The following is an 18,106-nucleotide window of genomic DNA, read 5'->3' as shown; positions in this document are numbered from 1 at the left end:
CCTTTATATACTATTCCTCCCCCCCCCTCAATTGCACCCTCATCCCCAGTCAGCCATTTTGATGGGCCCAACATAGATGATGAACATTCTGTGGTTGCTAGGCAACTGCAGGGCCTATATGAGTCTGCTTAGAGGCCTAGGAAGCCACATCTTTGGTGTTTACTAAGCCCTTTCCCCAGACCCACAAAACTGCTCAGTGTGGCTCCAGAAAGCCAGTAAGTGGTAGCTCAGTCAAGTTTGGGAATAAGTATCTCATTTCTCCACTAAACAGATGGGACTTGTTCCTGAGCAAGGCTAAAGTATGCCAATGACTTCCCTTAGTTCATCGGAGATGATTACATTTTTGCTCCTTTCCATTCCAGTCCACCTCCCCCTTCCTTCCTTCCTTCCTTCCTTCCTTCCTTCCTTCCTTCCTTCCTTCCTTCCTTCCTTCCTTCCTTCCTTCCTTCCTTCCTTCCTTCTTCTTCTTTCTTTCTTTCTTTCTTTCTTTCTTTCTTTCTTGTCAAGGATGAGATGTGGGAGAGACCGAGCTCTCCAAATATGCCCTGTACATTTTGTCAGATTCGTGCCTGTTATCTGAAGAGCACGCAAGCGTCGGTTACACAAAACCCTTTCCCGGTGGGCAAAATAACTTTCCCATTCAGCTGACACGGACCTTGCAGCCTCCAGTTTGTGAGAGGAATTTGGTCTAGTGCTGTTGTATGTATCTCGTCGACCGGGCTTGTGTGTGAGAGAGACACTCAGCAGTTCCCTGCTGGGTTTCCCTCCGACAGGGAAAACATGTCCACCCTCGGCCACCTCCGTCTCGGCCATCGCCAGAATCCCACCTCCATGACACTCCTTTGTGCGGTCGCCTGCATCCCTGCGCTAATGAGGGATGGCAGTTGGTGCCAGGCTGTCTAGGGGGTGGGGAAGACTTCTATTCAGGTCATGGCGCAGCGGCTGGGCCATTTTCCTCTCCCCGCTCCGTCACCACCCCCAGCCATCTCTGCCAAGGTTCAGCCAGAGACTGGGGCTGGATCTTCCAGCCATGTGCTATTAGCTGGACCAGGGTCCTTCTCCCCCCCCCCCCCCCCGCGCATGCTAACTGCGGACATGTATCAAATGTGAACCACATTCTGCAGTCAGGTGTGCCTCCTACTAGTGGTTAGGGGAAATGCCCACTGCTTTTCTTTCTGCAAATTTCCAAAACTCTGATCACGGTTTATCCTATTGACCCAGAGCAGATGATAAGTTAAAAAGGATTGCCTTTTTTATTATTACACTCTGCATGGTGTTTTACAGCAGGCACCCCCAACCTCGGCCCTCCAGCTGTTTTGGGACCACAATTGCCATCATCCCTGACCACTGGTCCTGTTAGCTAGGGATGATGGGAGTTGTAGTCCCAAAATAGCTGGAGGGCCGAGTTTGGGGGAGCCTGTTTTACAGAGTTGCAAGGGACAGCTCCCAGCCTGGAAAAAACTTGAAAAATAAAATATGTTCATACTGTACTCTCAGGAGGCCAAAGTCAGTGCTAGTTGCTCAGGAACCTACTGAGCTCACAGAAGCATCAGAGCCCAGAATACAAGGGGCCTGGAGAGATTATGCTGCTAAGAAACATAACCTGCTGTCAGTTAACTGCACGCCCATATTTTCTGTAGTGGGACACTTTTTGCTGTGGAGAATTAGTAAAATTTCAGGCCCCTAGAATCATAGAATCATAGAGTTGGAAGAGACCACAAGGGCCATCCAGTTCAACCCCCTGCCAAACAGGAAACACCATCAAAGCATTCTTGACATATGGCTGTCAAGCCTCTGCTTAAAGACCTCCAAAGAAGGAGACTCCACCACACTTCTTGGCAGCAAATTCCACTGTCAAACAGCTCTTACTGTCATGAAGTTCTTCCTAATGTTTAGGTGGAATCTTCTTTCTTGTAGTTTGAATCCATTGCTCCGTGTCCGCTTCTCTGGAGCAGCAGAAAACAACCTTTCACCCTCCTCTATATGACATCCTTTAATATATTTGAACATGGCTATCATATCACCCCTTAACCTTCTCTTCTCCAGGCTAAACATACGCAGCTCCCTAAGCCGTTCCTCATAAGGCAGCTAAGGATTTCTTATAGCATTTCTGCCAGTGTGGCAGCTTCCTGGGATTTGGAAATGCTTCAGCCCCAAGGCTTCCCTGGTGTTAGAGCTGAACTGTTTGCAAACCCTTCTCGCTGTTTTTAATTGAGTGCCCTTCTCCAAGCTACGGCTTGTCCATTTGTACATTCTCTGGCTGAGCAGAGATTGGCAGCTGGGTCTAGTCAAGTCCTAGTCTACTGCTGTGGAGGGGAGGGAAAACTTGTGGAATTCATTAGGTGCTTAGCATCTGGAGCCATTCAAAGTGGTGGGTTGGGAGGGGATGGAACCAGTTACCCACTAAACCCCATGATAAGCTATATACTGGGGTAACCTGTGTGTGTATGAGTACAGATCTACACCTGAGTTACCACAGAGCAGGAACACAAAACTTTGACACTGATTTGCAGAAAAGCAGAAAAGCATAGTCTTGATAGTCCTGTTTTACACTGAGGCTGAAAGAGAAGCATTTAGCACAGGCATCCCCAAACACAGCCCTCCAGATATTTTGGGACTACAACTCCCATCATCCCTAGCTAACAGGACCAGTGGTCAGGGATGATGGGAATTGTAGTCCCAAAACATCTGGAGGGCCAGGTTTGGGGATGCCTGATTTAGCACAAGGGCAGCCATGGGAAAAGGTGTTCAGTTTTTTACATTGCTATTGTTTAACTCTTGAAAGTCTGAAACCCATGCTGATCTACTGCAAATAACCCAGAGATCTATGAGGTAGATTCCAGTTTACCTGCCTTTCTGCTGTTTTTATTTTTTTACAGGTATTTAACAAAAATTATATACTGCTTTATTGTAAATAAAACCTCTGAAAACCACTACACCATAGTTTGCTTTTTGCTCTCTCCAGTGTTGATGCCTCCCCATAGCACTTTCTCTCTCTCCTGCCCGCTGCCCACCTTGGTGGTATTAACCCTTTCCTCTCCCACCCTTATTTCTTGTTTCTCAGCTTCTTCAGCTTCCTCATCTTTGGCAAATGCCCCAGTGGAAGCGGAGCAGGCTTGGCCCCAGAGCAGCGGGGAAGAGGAGCTGCAGTTACAGCTGGCGCTGGCCATGAGCAAAGAGGAAGCGGAGCAGGTAAGCGCCAAGGTAAATCTGTCACTGGCGACTCTTTGGCTGGGCGGGGAGGGAAGGGATGGTGGGGGTTGTGGACGTTTGGAGAGAGATGTGGGTACGCCCTGCTCCCCCAGATGAAGGTATCTACTGTTGTGTTCTCAAGGCTTCTCCTGCAGGCAAATAATAAAAGCTGACAGGGAAAGCAGAGCTACAAGCTCTTTTAATTTGGCACTTTCCTAGAGGAAACGCTTTTCCCTCAGGTCCGGCTGGTTCTGGCTCAGAAGCGGGCAATCCCTGGAGATGCTGACCTGCTAATCTCCTTCCGGAGCATGTCCCTCGTGTTCAGAAATTGAGCCTTATTCAGCTTCCTCCCCCACCATGATTACCAATGGGGATAACGGGGGCAAGCTCGTTGGCCTCTCTCATACTTACCCATTGATATTTCTGCAGCCCCCCTCAGCACCCTGCAGTTTGGGGAACAAAGATGGTAATCATGTTGGAGGGAGAGAAGAGCCAATCTATGGTGCTCGTGAGAGGAGAGGAAGTGGATCATCTCAGGTTTTTATCCCCCCTCCCCCCTTTTCAAAGACTGACACACTTAGTGGTGATACCAACTATATTTGCACTGGATAATGATAAGGAGGCAGGAGATGGATTTGACCTCCACCCCAGATAGCATGATCCCAAAGGCTCCACTCCACACTATTCTGCACCTTGTATGCTTTCTCCCAAGCTGAGACAGAAGCAAAAGATTCTTTCGCCGCCTCTTTCCCATCGTTCCTGAATACTGGCCATACTGGGATGAGCTGTAAGGCAGTCCAGAAAGCCAGAGGCCTGGGAGCCTGAATGTTTCCCAGTCCATCTACCAAGCTCACCTTTGGAGATCCTCCCCTGAGGTCTGCCATGATTTAAAGTGAGACTGGGCCTTTTCAGGGGTGGCCTCATTTGCAGACAGTGTTGTCCCCAGGGATGCTTACCTACCAAGTGCCTCATAGTCGTGCTTTTATTGGCCATTAAAAAGAAAGCCTCGTCGTTTTGTTATCTATTCTGCTTGGTATTAATGTTTGTCTTTTCTCTGTATGAAAATATTTTTATTGACCAGCAGCCTTTAAAAAAAAATCAGATAAAATGATGCGCTCAGTGAGAGGGCTAAAGAAGCTTTTGCCTGTGCCCTGGCTTATGAGAGAGTGAACAAAGTACAAAAGGAGGATCCTGGTAACTTAAACACACACATTGCAAGATTCACGATGGCTCACCACCCTGCACCAAAAAAGGTTCACTAATTAGAAGGGGGGGGATTTGGAGCACCATGCAAAATGTATAGAATTCATAAAAATATATCCCATTAGGGCTGGGACAAAGATCTGTTTCAGCCTAGCAGGCCTAGACTCTCCTCACCAGCCACCCCAATAGTTAAAAGATTGTTACTTTTATAGTAGTTGCATAAATTGGTTTTACCAAATAAGACTGCTGAAACTGCACAATCAAATACTTAAATACTTAAAATTTCGGCCCAGAAGGGCATGAAATTCATGCCTCCTCCGTAAATGAATATTTTTTTCATGGAGTTGTAAATTGGTGGGCAGAATTGATTCAGCTATTGGCCAATATCAGCCCTGCTGGACCTTCCAGCTCTTGCTCAATTTAAAAAAAAATATGCCCCCTTTTCATTTGGTTAAAAACAACAACAACCAACTGCTGACCAGGAAGGTGGGGGAAGGGAGGACATGAAATTTATGCTGACTCAATGAACAGATTGACTTGTCCAGCTTTGTTTCTAGTGTGTGACCCCCTCTGGGCAGACGCTGCTAGCAGAGCCTGGCTGAGCTTTTCCGTAAGCATTTTGGTAATGAAGTCAGTCCCCATTGGGGGAATGGAACACTAGAGTTGCTGGCCACACGCTCCACTGGCCCACGTTGGGAGCAGAGGCTGCTGGGTAGTGGGCCGGTCTGTTAGCTGCCATCTTGCGCCGTAGTGCATCCTGGGTAGAAATGTTAAAAGGTTTCAGGGTAGCTGTGGGTCTGTTTATTCATTTGTTTGTTTTCCTCAGTACTACTTGTGGTTTGAGAGAAATGGGGGGAAGAGACAAAAGCGAGGCACAGATGTGTTTGAACCGACGTTCCCCAGCAGGAAATGGCTTTTTGATTGAGATTTTTCATCCAGATTTTCGCACAGAGCCCCCCCTGCGGTGACGAGCTCTCCCTCCTGGCTGGGGGAGATCGGGAATGCTTCCGTTCTCTGTCGCACAGGGTCCACACGAATTGATCCTGCCCCCTCAAAGACACCAGGTTTTACCCTACCTTTTTCTGTTGTATGTTAACCTCTCCCGCAGCACCAGTCTCCTTAGCAGCACCCGCCCCCGCCCCCCCCCCCCCAATCTCCAACCACCCAGGATCATGTTCAGGTTTGCCTGCCGGTCTTTCTTAGCGGAACAACCCAAGTTGCTCTTGAGCCATCAGTCTTGGCGCTTGAGGTTCTTTCTTTAGCAACACACTCTATCCATTATAATAATAATTATTAATGCTACTTGGGCCTGCTCTTCCTTTGAGTGAGAGGATGGAGGAGGAAGCTGTCTCCCATCCAGACACCCACCAGTTCCCTGCCCGATGAGCTTCTGTGATGCTGGCAGCCTTTTGTCCCAACCTGTTGCCCTCCAGAAGCTGTTGGCAACTGCCTTCCAGGGGCTGATGGGAACTGTAGTCCAGAGCCTCTGGAGGGGGGCCACCAGGTTGGACATAACCCGTGCAGCTCCCATTGGCTGTGCCCAGACCTGCCACTCAACACACGCCACGGCCAATCAGACCCTAAGTCCTGCTTTTTTTTTGTCGCCTCCTTTCCTTTTCTGTGGCTCCTCCCAAGTGGGGTGATTGTGTTTGCTTCCCCCATCCCAACCCGTGTCAGTTTAATTTTGGCTCCTTATTTTTGCCACCTTACTTCCACTTCCCTCCACCTCCTCCTCCTCCTCTTCCTCCTCCTTCTCCTCCATCATGCCGCATTTCCTTCCACTTTACCCTTGTTGTTTGCAAAACAGAAGGCCGAAGGGGGGGAGAGACAGAAAGACCTACAACAATTTAACTTTACTATCCAGGGAACCGAGCTAGAAATATTTCTTTATTTTGAGGGGAGGGAGGTGCCTGTTTCTACACCAGAGATGTCCAGCCTTGGCACAAACGACTCTTCCTTTCCTCCCCCCCCCTTTCTGTCTGAAATAGTTTGGGGAGTCGCATGTCCTTCAGCATGAAGGGCTGAAGCTCAGTGGCAGAGCACCTGCTTTGCATGCAGAAGGTTCCAGGTTCAATCCCTGGCATCTCCAGGTAGGACGAGGCAAAACTCCTGCCTGAAGCTCCAGAGAGATGCTGCCAGTCAGTATAGAAAATATACAGCTAGGTAGATCAATGGTCTGACTCTGTAGGAGGCAGCTTCCTATGTGACAGGGGCACTGAACTTGCGACCCTCTATATGTGTTGCTGGACTCCAGTTCCCATCAGCCCCCAGGCAGCATGGCTGCTGGTCAGGGCTGATGGGAGTTGTAGTCCAACATCTGGAGTCACAGGTTACCCACTTGTAAATCCAGAAGGAAGTGCCTTTCTTCCTGCCATAGAGGATGTCTGCTTCTCTAGAAGGCAGTTTCTCCTAGCGTGCGGGAAGAGCGGGGCTCATCGTTACCTCTGTGTCCTGCACTTCCAGGGATCCCCGGTGCCACCTTTACCCTGACAGCACCCCTGTAAGGAAGGCTAAACAGACAGCACCAAGGCTTCTGTGGGATTTGAACCCAGATTCTCACGTTGAAGCTTCGCCCTGTAGCTGCTAAACCGTATTAGCTCTCTGTGGTTTTTATGTCTTGCTGGGGATTTATTAAAGTGCGATCAGGAGAGAAAGATTCTGGGATTGGCCTCTTTACAAACTCATGAAGCTTGCTCCTCCTTGAATCGCTCCTAGATCACACCCCTCAAGCAGCTTGCTTTCGTTCACGTGAACGCAGCTTGCGTAGACAACTCGGGGGAATTGGAGTGCGTAAGGGGCTGTGGTTTTAAGGGCTTCCCCTGAATAGCACAAGTGTCCCTGGGAGGGAAGGTAGTTCTCCCAACCACAATGAATAATACTTTAGCCGAGCAGAGGGGAAGCACAATGGATGGAGAGAGCTGAGAATCCGGGTGGTAAGGGGACCGCTAATCGAATGGGTGTTTGCCACAGAACGTGGGTTGTGTGAAATAGAGGTGCCTGCAGTCCGCCCACCTTCTCCTTCCTTCTGTCCCTCCCTCCCTCCGCTATGTCAAGCTCCATTCCATGCCTCTTACGTTGTGTTTCTTCCCCCCCAGCCCCCTGCAGTGGCCGACGAGGACCTACAGCTCCAGCTAGCCCTTAGCTTGAGCAAAGAGGAACACGACAAGGTTAGACACACACCTCCCGCCCCCACCCGCAGCAGCTCCTCCTCTCAAAATAATCAACTAAACCACTTTCTGCCCCCCGCCCCAGAGCAGGCCCCAGCCTCACACTTTCCCCACTAACTCAGCGTTCTCTCTCTCTCTCCACGTCCCGAAGCAGAGCGATGGCAACAGGGGTGCCGTGTCTCCATTTTTCACTTTTAGACCTCTTTAATTGTCCCGCTGTGTAGAGTCAAGATTTCCTGAGGTGCCTTTCCCCTTCCGAGGGAGGCCCGGAAGGTAGGACAGGTCAGTCCGCGTGTCCTGCTGCTTCGAGAGGCGATGGGTCGCTGGCGCCTGCTGAGGCGGGTGTTGCATGCGTCTTCTGCAGAACGGAGGAGGTGCTTCCTGAGCCATGAGGAAATGGGGGCAAGGAGTGATGGCTGTTAAAGGGGAGGCCATCCCTTGGAGCAAGGGAGTTTTGGGATGGGTGGATATTTAGCGGAGGATGAGGAAGGTGGTAGTTAACAGATTGGAGCAGCTTTGCCAAGCTGGCGCCCTGAGATGTTTCAGACTACAACTCCCATCAGCCCCAACCGAGCTGGCCGGGGTAGTCCAAAACACCAGGTTGGCAAAGGCCTGGTTAGAGCTTGAGGGTAAGAAGAGAGGAAGACTTCTGCTTTCTCCCTTTGCGAGTAGAGCTTACTAACTTCAACCAGCAGCGTGGAGGAAGGGAGAAGTTAAGGGGAAACGCCAGACAGAAAGGTCGAGGCTGGCCAAGCCACTTTCAGCATTGGGGTGGGGGTGGGGAGTGTGGTCTTGGAGCCAGAATGCCTAGAAGGGAGGCAAAGGTTGAAGAGGTGCTGTCCGCTTGGGCACCTTCATTTTCAAGGTGGAGGGGGGTTGCAGGGGGGAAATGGACATTACAAATGAGGGCTCACATGAAGAGGTGGGGGTGGAAGGAGCTGGGCAGCCCTTGGCTCCTTCCTCGGCCCTCCGGATTGTCCTCCTGAGTTGGACAGAATCGTAGTGGCGGCTGCTTGAAGCATCATCGGGCACACGGCCTACAGCAGGCCCTCGCCCAGCCTGTTGCCGTGGACCAAAACCATCAGCCCCAGCCAGCACAACCCTTCCTAGCTAGGGAGGGTGGCTTTGGCCCGAAGTGCCAGGTGGGCGCCAGGCTGGGCGAAGGCTGTGCCATGAAACCTCCGCACTGCCTGCCTCTCCTGAAGGTGAGTGAACTGCTTTGCCCCTGGCCCACGATCGCTGTTGACGCCCTCTTGTCCTTCCCACAATCCCCTTGCAGGAAGAGCGGATCCGGCGTGGGGATGACCTACGACTCCAGATGGCCATCGAGGAGAGCAAAAAGGAGACGGTGCCTGCCAAGGAGGAGGTGAGGGTGGAGCAGGCAGGGTCCGGGCAGGTGACTCTGGGGCAGGGGGGGGGGAGAATAGTAAGGGGGGCCATTGTTGGAGGCAGAATTGCCAGGTACACAGGCCTTGGTTCAATCCTGCAAGGTAGCACTTTTATTTTTATTTTTTTCTGCCAAGGAGGTGCTCTGGGTAGTAACCATATGACAGTTGTCCATTTTCTCCTCCCATGTACGTAGATTTTCCTACCCCTTTTTGCCTCTTGTGATCCCTGTAAAGACAGCTAGGCTGAGAGAGAGAGAGACTAGTCCAGGACCACCCAGGGACTAAGTGAAGATTTGAACCTTGACTTCCCTGGGCCTAATCTGGCACTCTAACCACTGACCTGCACTATTTATTCCTTTGAGATAGAGACATACCCCACCTTTCCTTTCAAGGAGCTCAAAATGGGGGTACAGTGTTTACTTACCCATAGTAATCTATGAGGTAGATGAGGCTGATACTCTAACCACTATACCATTCTTGCTCTTGGGGTATTATAAATCGGAGGGCGTGGTGGTGTTTGGGGGGGGGGGTGTCGTCACTGTTTTCCAAATGGGACAATAGAGACGTGATTAATTCCCCACCCCGTTTCTCTGCCTGTCTCCCACATTCCTTCCCCACCTGCCCCACATGCAGTCATCCCTCATGGATCTTGCTGAGGTCTTCACCGCCCCTCCCACTGCGGACCCCTGGGGCGGCCCTCCTGCTCCCGCTGACCCCTGGGGTGGCTCTGCCCCAGTTGTATCCGCAGCTCCCACTGACCCATGGGGACCATCCGCTACCGGAGCAGCCCCTACAGGAGACCCGTGGGGGGCCTCTGCGGCGCCTCCTGCAGCCCCCCCAGACCCATGGGGAGGTGCCCCGGCTGCAAGCAGTGACCCATGGAAACCTGAAGGTAAGAGCAGGAAGTGACAAACAGACCAGGATGTGATGAACATGATGCAACATTTAAGCCTTTTGTTTAAAATCGGGTTAACTGAAAGGGCTTAGGCGACCTTCCTCACTTGCTCATTTCTCTCCTTCCCCCTACCCGAAAAAAAAAAGATACTTTGGGGGCATTTATGGGTTTCTCTGCCTTCCAAGGTGGCAAACACCACTTCAACTAGCTCTCTGTCTACCCCCTTCAGCTGTGTGGTGGAAGACAGGCAGGATATACATTTAAATAATAACTCTTGTGCTTCGGCTCTGCAGCAATTTTCCTTTCAAGACTCTCCCTTCCCTTTTTTTTTTACTAGTAGGCAATTCATCATTTGACCCTGTTTGATGGGTGGTGTTGTTTTATTTGCCAGAGAGGAGCCGTGGCTCCATGGTAAGAATATTTGCTTTGCGCTTAGAAGGTCCCGGGTTCCTTCCTTGGGCCACCCCCCACCCCATCTAAAACTATCAGTCGATCGGAACACCCGCCTGAGGCCTGCTGCCAATTAGAGCAGGCATCATTGGCCTAGAAAGACCAGCGGTCCGATTCGGTATAAGGCAGCAGCTCCCTGTGTGTGTTCAAACCTCTCAAAGATGCAGTGAACTCTTGTCGCAGAGCTTTCTTACCATCTCAGCCAGGACGCCCACTGGCCACAGAGAACTAAATTACCGCTCTGTCTGCATCAACCTGGGACTCCTAGGTGTAACACAAACACAGACACATGTCCATCCTGATGCATAGCGGACAGGAAGTTTTCCCAGACGTCGATGAACAAAGTCTGACCTGCTTGATGTTTCCCCCAGGCGGAGGTTCCTCTGGGACCACAGCAGCGCCTCCCACAGACCCATGGTCATCTGGACCAGCTCCCACGTCCCAAGGGAAACCAGCGCCCGACCCTTGGGCTCCGGCATCCACGTTTTCTGATCCCTGGGGTGGCTCCCCTTCCAAGCCCAGCACGAACGGCACAGCAGGTGAGGGACGGCGAGGGCTCCTGAGCCCCTCGGCCTGGTGGAGGGAGGCTTGGGTCAGGCCGGCTGGGAACTGGGGCTCCTGGGTGCCTTATCCCCACGAACAAGATGCAGGGAACGGACCCCCAGCACCGGATTGTGTGAGTCTGCAGGGAACGGGTCCCTCCGCCCTTGCTCTCCTGTTAACCCTGCTGGCCCACCCCCTTCTGCCTTGTCCCTCCCCTCCAGCTGGCGGAGGCTTTGAGCAGTTTGGCAGCCCCGGGGATGGGGACGAGTTCTCTGATTTCGACAGCCTGCGCCCAGCACTGCCCAAATCCGGGAGCAGCACAGGTGAGCCCTGCTCCCTGCATGGCTCCGCCTTCTCACATCTGCACCTCCACTTCGCTCTGCATGTCCCTGTCTCTTGCCTGCCGCTTTCCTTACTCTTGACCCCTGGGACTGGGTGGCAGCGTTTCCTGGCATTGCCCTCTGCCCTCTCTTGGGTCAGCCAAACTCAGCTCAGAAGTGACACCCACGGACCAGTTTTGTTCCTGCATGAAGAGGGGTCTCTTCCTTTCTTTCTCCACTTCTCCCCCCCACCTACCCTCTTTCTGGCTTCTTTATCCCGGGGCTTGTCTGACCCTTGCATGATTTGAATGGAGAGCGTGTGCCTTTGACTGTTGCAAAAACAGAAGGGTTTATCTCTGCTGGCCTTTGTCTTTTCCCTCCATGTTTGATCTGCATCTTCCATTCCCTTCTCTCACCACTCTTTCCTGTCTACCCCCACTAATCTCTCTCTCTCTCTCTCTCTTTAGGTGAGCTGTCCCTCTTAGCAGGGGAGGTGCCCATATGCCGACCCGGCAGTGGCACTGACAGCCCCAACACTTTTGACATGGCCTCCATGGGCGGGTCGCTGCCTGAGATCTCCAAGCCAACGCGTAAGACCCCAGAGTCATTTCTGGGCCCCAACGCTGCCCTCGTCGACCTGGACTCCCTGGTCAGCAAGCCTTCTACTGCCTCTAGCATTGCAAAGGCCTCCAACCCCTTCTTAGCCCCTGGTAAGTGCTCTGGGGCCAGGGCACTCTGTGGGTTCAAGCAGGGCAGAGATAAGGATATTGCCTTAGTTCTGTTTGGTTGAGTCAGACAAGTCAGAACGGGGAGGGAGAGAGCCACGTCTTCTTATATCTGCATGAATCTAGTTGGGCAGGAAGCTCTTGCCAGGACTCTCTTTTCTGGCCCCCCTATTTATGGGGCTTGCTGTTTTGAAGCAGGATTAAAAGCAGACCTGTGGATGGGTTTAAAAATCTCTTCCAGGGTTGGCCAGGGAGAAATATGCAGATGAAGTTGGTTTTTGCGGCTGATTTTGTGTAATGTCACCTCATTGAGTCTCATTATTGCAATGAGGGGGTTATGCAAGGCAGAGACCCCACCTTACCCACCCATCTTCTGCCCAACACCTTCATGCATAACATCACAACCATGAGGCCTAGAAACTTGCTTCACAAACATGCACAAAGCTCCTTTACTACTCCATACCGCCCTGTCCTGCTCCCAGCGTGAGGTTTGAGCTTGGAGTGGGGATGTTGGAAAGCACAACTTTTGGCTCCTTGGAGGCTGTTCTGCAGTAGATTTAGATGTAGGAGCCACAGGTCAGTTCAGTTTTACCAGCCTTGTTTATAAGGCGCAAATGAGACGAGTCCTCTTTGCTTTAAGCCAGGCCTTCCTTGAGCTTGAGTCTGGTGGGTGAAAGCAGAGCAGGGTTGACATGCAGTAACTTCCGGGATGGGCTTGAGCAGGAAGATTCAGGGCAGATAAAAGGACATACTTCTCTGTGCTTCAGCGCGTATTTAAACGCTGTAACTTGCTCCCACAGAAGGCAGTGATGGCCGCCAACTGGGATGGTTTTAAAAGAGGATTGGAGAAATTCATGGAAGAAAAGGCTATCAATGGCTGCTAGCCACAATGGCTGCTGGGAATCTCAGGCCACTGTGAGAACAGGATGCTGGACTAGATGGGCTACTGGCCTGATCCTGCAGAGCTTGATTATGTTTTATGGGGCTGCAGAGGAAACCAAGGCTCCTGAGAGTGGAGGGTGGGAGGCCATCGACCCAGGACTTCTGGGTTCCTTTTTAACTTGTTTTTCTTCCTCCTCCTTTCTCTCTCCTCTGTCATCCACTGCAGGTTCAGCCCCAGCCCCAGCCGCGTCTGCCTCAACTACAAACCCCTTCCAGGCGACGGCAGCTGCCCCGCTTTCGCTCAACCAGCTCCGCGTCAGTCCGGTCCTCCCTTTGTCTCAGCCGGCGCCCCCTGCCTTCCCCGCTGCAGCTCCTATGGTCTCTGTCTCCCCCATGGCCCCCGGGATGCCCTTGGCCTCCGTTTCCCCCATGGTGGGGGTGCAGCCTTTGGGCGCTGTCCCGCCTATGGGGCTCCCTGCCATGGGCCTGCCCCCTCAGAGCCTGCCGCCCAGCAGCACCTCAGCCGCCTCCATGGGCAGCACCAACCCCTTCTTGCTATAATCAGGGGGACCTTTGAGCCCTATGGGGATGACACCCCCTTGTCACACATACACCCCACATTCCCAGTTTGCAAAGGGGGGCCCTTAGTTTCCACCCACAAAACGGGGCTGCCGGGAAGGTGGGGGGAGAGAGAAGGAAGGGAAGAGACTTGAGTCCTTATGGCGAGCTCCTCCGCCCCCATGTTGGGGGTAGGGTGGACTTAATTTTTTCTCTTTTTGGTTTTGGTTTGGGGGCTTAATTTAAGAGCTCCTTCCCTCCCCCCCATTTCTGCTGTCCTGTCGGCAGCAGGGGCAGCTCCCTTCTCTAACTCAGTTGAGGTTTCAGTGTCACATTTGAGGGGAGGAAACTACGAACCAACAACAGATCTAGAGTTGGGGGTGGGGGTGTTGAGGGGTGGGGGTGGGGTCTTCGCCAAAGGCAGGTGTTTGTTGTTGCTGCTCTTTGTGCCCTCTCCCATATTGGCCACAGAAACCCTTCCCATGTTGAAAGGTGAGGGGGGGATTATCATATTTTGGTCAACCCCTCCCACACCTTCCTTCATAAGTCTCTCTCTCTCTTTCTCTCTCTCTCTTCCCTTTTGCAGAAGGGATGGAGGAAGAGAAGTGGCCATGTGCCTCTACCTACCTCCTAGGCCCTTCCTAACAAAGTTTCCTTGTGGGTAGTGGGGAGAGACGGATGGACACTGTCCTTTTAAATTATGATTTTATTTTGGTAGGCACTCCCCCACCTCCCTTCCAAATGTTTGGTTACATCTCCATCCCCTCCTGCCCCACCCCTGTGCTGGGACCAGCCCTTTTCTGCCTCTTCTTCTTTTTCCACGTAAGGGGGTGACGTCGGTGAATCCCCTTCACTACACCTGGGAACGGTTGAGACACTGGGAATACTTGTCTCTTCCGTCTCGGGGGCCAGGCGGGATACCACTAATCTGCGGTCAGAGACCAAAAGCTGGATCTGGAAAGGGGGGGCTGGACCATCATTCCTCGCAGGGCAATCAGGCCACCGCTACACTTTGCCGCCTGCCCTCTGCAGACTCCCGGGCCGAAGGGAGCCACCATTTTTGTTTCGTTTTGCAAGGATCGTGGAGCCCTAGCGGCACATCACACCTGGGGGGTGGGGTGGGGACTTGAAACAGCCAACATAGCCTGTTGTGAAGAAGGAACCTGGAAGCCATCGGAGGATCGATACTCTTGAGAATCTTAAAAGAAAGAAAGAAAACGTTTTCCAACAGCAACATGTCCAGGGGGGCGGGGAAGTATTGCAGAATTTGAGTCTCTCTCTCTCTCTTGGCCTGCTTTGTGGAAGCCCAGAAACAGCCAAAGGCCCTCTGCCAGATATGGAACGGCAGGGGATCTGTAAAGCCCAGCCGCCCTTCTCCGTTTCTGCACTGCAGCAGGCCAGGGTGAGGACTCCGATGATGAGTGTGGACAAAGCAACAACGTCCCTGCGGAGGAGGACATTCTCCCTCTCTTTCTCTTATGCCAACAGTGTGCATTGCTTGAAAAGGGAGTGGGGGGGGGACCACACGCAGCCACACCCATAACCCGTGGACCCCACTTTGCAGCACTATTCGCACAGGGGGTGATCAAATGCAGTCTGAGCCGTCCACATGTGACCTACTTTTCTCCCCTCCTGCTGCAACCTCCTTTGTGCGCATGTGTAGGGTTTTTTTTGGGGGGTGGTGGTGGTGTTGCTCCCACTGCTGACCCACTCGAGACCCCCAGAGAGGACATGCCTTCTTTGACTTGTAAAACAGCGGAGTCCTCCGTCCGTTCCAACAGCACAGCACAGCGAAGAAGCCCCCACCGTTCTTCAAGACACGTTGAAGGAGGGAAGGAGGGGGGAGATGGGTAGGTGGGCTGATTCTGGCCCTTTGGGAGCCAACAGCGTGTGTGCAGAGGGAGGGTCCGAGGCTGCGTGTGCGTGTTTGTGTGCGTGCGTGTGTGCGTGTATGTGTATATGTGTTGCTGCTGTAAGTGATTGTCGGTTCTTATTTTATGCTACAGGGGGTGGGGGCGCTTACTCATTAGCACCCAGGACAATCTGCTAAATCCCTCATTCTTCCCCACCCTCTGCTATCCCAAATCTCTTGCAATTGTGTTTCTAAAGTGGGTGGGACATCCTACATCTCCCTGCTGCCGCCATACCCCCCCCAAAAAAAACCCAATCATGCCAGGGGATAATTTTCTCCCGACACCAGTCAGTATATTTGCAGAATCATTGTGTCATTGGTCAAGGGGTTGGGGTGGGGAAGAGTGGCTGTATGTGACCCTCCCCCTCTTGGCTCTGCCCCATCCCTTCCGTTATCTTCCCCACCCCGACCCCCCAAGCCTACCCTGGTATGCATCAGAAAAATGCTATTAATGAAATGAAATAAATGGAAATTCTTCTATGGCACCCAAAGGCTTTGGCGCCTGGGTTTGCTTTTGAGGGAGAAGGGCAGAACTGGGGTCGGGGGTGATGTTCATCATTTCAACCTTGAATGTGGAGCCTGTGTGTTGCCCTACCCTGCAAATGTTGCTGGGCTACAACTCTCAACATCTCTCACTACTGGCCATGCTGGCTCAGAGCGACACGAAATGGGACCTTAGAAAATCTAGAGGGCGGCAGGGTCTCCATCCCTTACTTAGGCCATCATTTCCCTATGCAGTGAATTCCTACGAGACTGAGCCTCTCCTGAGATGACAAACCCCTTTGTTTTGAGCACCCCTTGTACAAAATCAGAGGCCGGAGTGCTTTGAAGGCGGAACTGTCAAGGTAAGTTACGATTTGAACCACAGGAATCTGAGAACATTAATTCGCCCTCCTCCTCCACCCACACCAGTGAGTCATACCCAGGCAGTAAAACAATGACTTCCAACAATAACACTCAGGACTGGCTAAGATGGGGGTAACAAATGTGGGGCGCTCCAGGTGTCGGAGATCTGAGTGGGCTAGCTCCTTCCAGACTCCAACCCCACTCTACCCCCACCCCAGAAAAAGCTAATTTAATTTTGTCCAGTGTGCATTGGAAGTGTATACAGACAAAACACGAGATTGGATGTGCTTGCTCGCAGTCTTACAAGGGTTTGCTATTTCCTCCCAGTATCTCTTGGGACCTCGAGAGTGCTTTGGGTTCAAATAGCACTGGTGGCTGTAGGCAATATGGGCCATTGGATTTCCTCGTGAGTGATTTCTGGCCCTGTCTCTGCTGCAGGCTGGTTCTGTTGGCAGGTCAGGTTCCTCTGCATACGATAAGGCGCAAGGTGGGCGTGGGGGCTGAATCATTATGCACTCTGCGATGTGGGAGCAATTCATACTGGCACCTTAAAAGGGCAATGGCTTGAAATAGCCTGTGAGCATGTCTTGCGTAACCATTCAGGGAAGGGATGATGCCTTGGGTGTGGGAAGCGAGTCCCTTTGGACCCAACTAGAGGAAAGGCTATTCCCTTTCTAAACCTTTCCCCCTTGCCACAATTGGCTTCCTGGCTAGCATTCTCAACTCGGGAGTGTTGCAGGATGCCTTCCTCGGCCGCCATATAGATGCTTCAGCCATGCCCATTTGCTGTCTGTCAGGAGAAGGGCCTTGGCCTACCTATGAAACCAAACTGAAGTGGTAGCCTGGGCTTAACCAACTCTTATGTCAGGTGGGTGGTATTTTTATTACCCCCCCCCCCCCGGTGTTTAAAATCCATGAAGGTCCCTGCAAATCAAGCTAGCTGGAGAGCGTCTAGCCATTCCTACTTGCTAGTGTTGTATTCTGTTTACATGTGGGAATATATACTTTTTTCTAACAACCTCCGTCCCGCATACCTGTAATTCGAAGTGGTACGACCCATTCTGCTACCTCATTCTGTCCCCTATGTAAATAAGGCCTCAAGATCAAGGGCATCAAGCTGGTCATTGCTCTCAAGTTTTTTCTTTCTCATATCCTGGATTTGCCCCTTAGCCACTCGTTTGCAATACAGAGAAGATACAATACAGGACATCTGCCCCCAAACTCATGCCTTCCAGATATTGTTGGATTAAAGCTTCCATCATCCCTGAAACTTGGCCATGCTAGCTGGGGCTCATGGGAGCTGGATTCCGGTAACACCTTGAAAGGCCCCAGGTTACCCACTCCTGCCCTAAGTATTTGCAGCAACCTAATAAAGTCAGACTAGGAATTATTAGCCTATCTGAGTCACAGAGGGGCTGGTGGATTTTGAGGTATGAACTTGCAGCCTTATGGCTCACAAATCCTTAACAGCTGCTTTACAGCAGTTCTCTGATATAAACTTCCTGGCTGCAGGAAGAGGAAGTTCACATCGCTCAAGCTACGCCCAGTGCTTTGAACCCTGAATCATTCACAAGTCATTGTGTATCTTGATTCTCTAACCACGGCTTCCACCCACCAGAGAGCAACTCTGCCATTAAGAGGCTAATGTTGCACACCCCTCTGTGCCATAACATGCCTGTTTCCACTCCTGCCTTTTGACTTAGCTCTGTGAATGTATAAGCAAGCTAAGTTTGCAATCAGTTTTGGGTTGGATTGGTTTAGGGGGGGAATGGGCCATATCGGTACTGCCCAAAAGATGGTTGCTAGCCTTGGATAATCATCCTCAGGTATCCAGCCACCCCCTACTTCTTGATGGAAAGACCTTGGAGGTGGGGGCCTCAAGACTAGACAGGATACGTGGGGTTTGCTTTTGGGCCAAGTGTACACATGCAATTTAAGGTTTGGTTCACACATTCGTGTACCTTGCTGGATTTCTCCTCGGTAGCTGGATGACTGAATGTGTGAGCTGTCCCCATTGAAATCTGG

General features: G+C 51.8%; 1 protein-coding gene across 10 annotated transcripts in view; it reads left to right on the top strand.

Annotated features, from left to right (window-relative positions):
* Nucleotides 1-18,031, top strand: part of EPN1 (epsin 1) — a 34,388-nt gene extending 16,357 nt beyond the window's left edge. Inside the window, exons 5-14 of one of the 10 annotated variants that reach the window (XM_035134777.2) lie at nucleotides 3,065-3,204; nucleotides 3,622-3,729; nucleotides 6,384-6,485; nucleotides 7,491-7,562; nucleotides 8,842-8,928; nucleotides 9,584-9,842; nucleotides 10,667-10,834; nucleotides 11,060-11,161; nucleotides 11,626-11,868; nucleotides 12,992-18,031. In XM_035134777.2, the coding sequence (XP_034990668.1) occupies nucleotides 3,065-3,204; nucleotides 3,622-3,729; nucleotides 6,384-6,485; nucleotides 7,491-7,562; nucleotides 8,842-8,928; nucleotides 9,584-9,842; nucleotides 10,667-10,834; nucleotides 11,060-11,161; nucleotides 11,626-11,868; nucleotides 12,992-13,326 (1,616 nt within the window). In that variant the 3' untranslated portion in view covers nucleotides 13,327-18,031. The remainder of the gene's footprint in view (nucleotides 1-3,064; nucleotides 3,205-3,621; nucleotides 3,730-6,383; nucleotides 6,486-7,490; nucleotides 7,563-8,841; nucleotides 8,929-9,583; nucleotides 9,843-10,666; nucleotides 10,835-11,059; nucleotides 11,162-11,625; nucleotides 11,869-12,991) is intronic. The other 9 variants (XM_035134778.2, XM_035134779.2, XM_035134781.2 and 6 more) reach the window with 9 other exon arrangements.
* Nucleotides 18,032-18,106: the final 75 nt, after the last annotated feature.

This window comes from Zootoca vivipara, chromosome 13 (assembly GCF_963506605.1).
Source record: "Zootoca vivipara chromosome 13, rZooViv1.1, whole genome shotgun sequence".
NCBI classification, from domain to species: Eukaryota; Metazoa; Chordata; class Lepidosauria; order Squamata; family Lacertidae; genus Zootoca; species Zootoca vivipara.
Note: the sequence above shows the minus strand (reverse complement) of the source record. Positions and strands in the feature narration are given on the sequence as shown.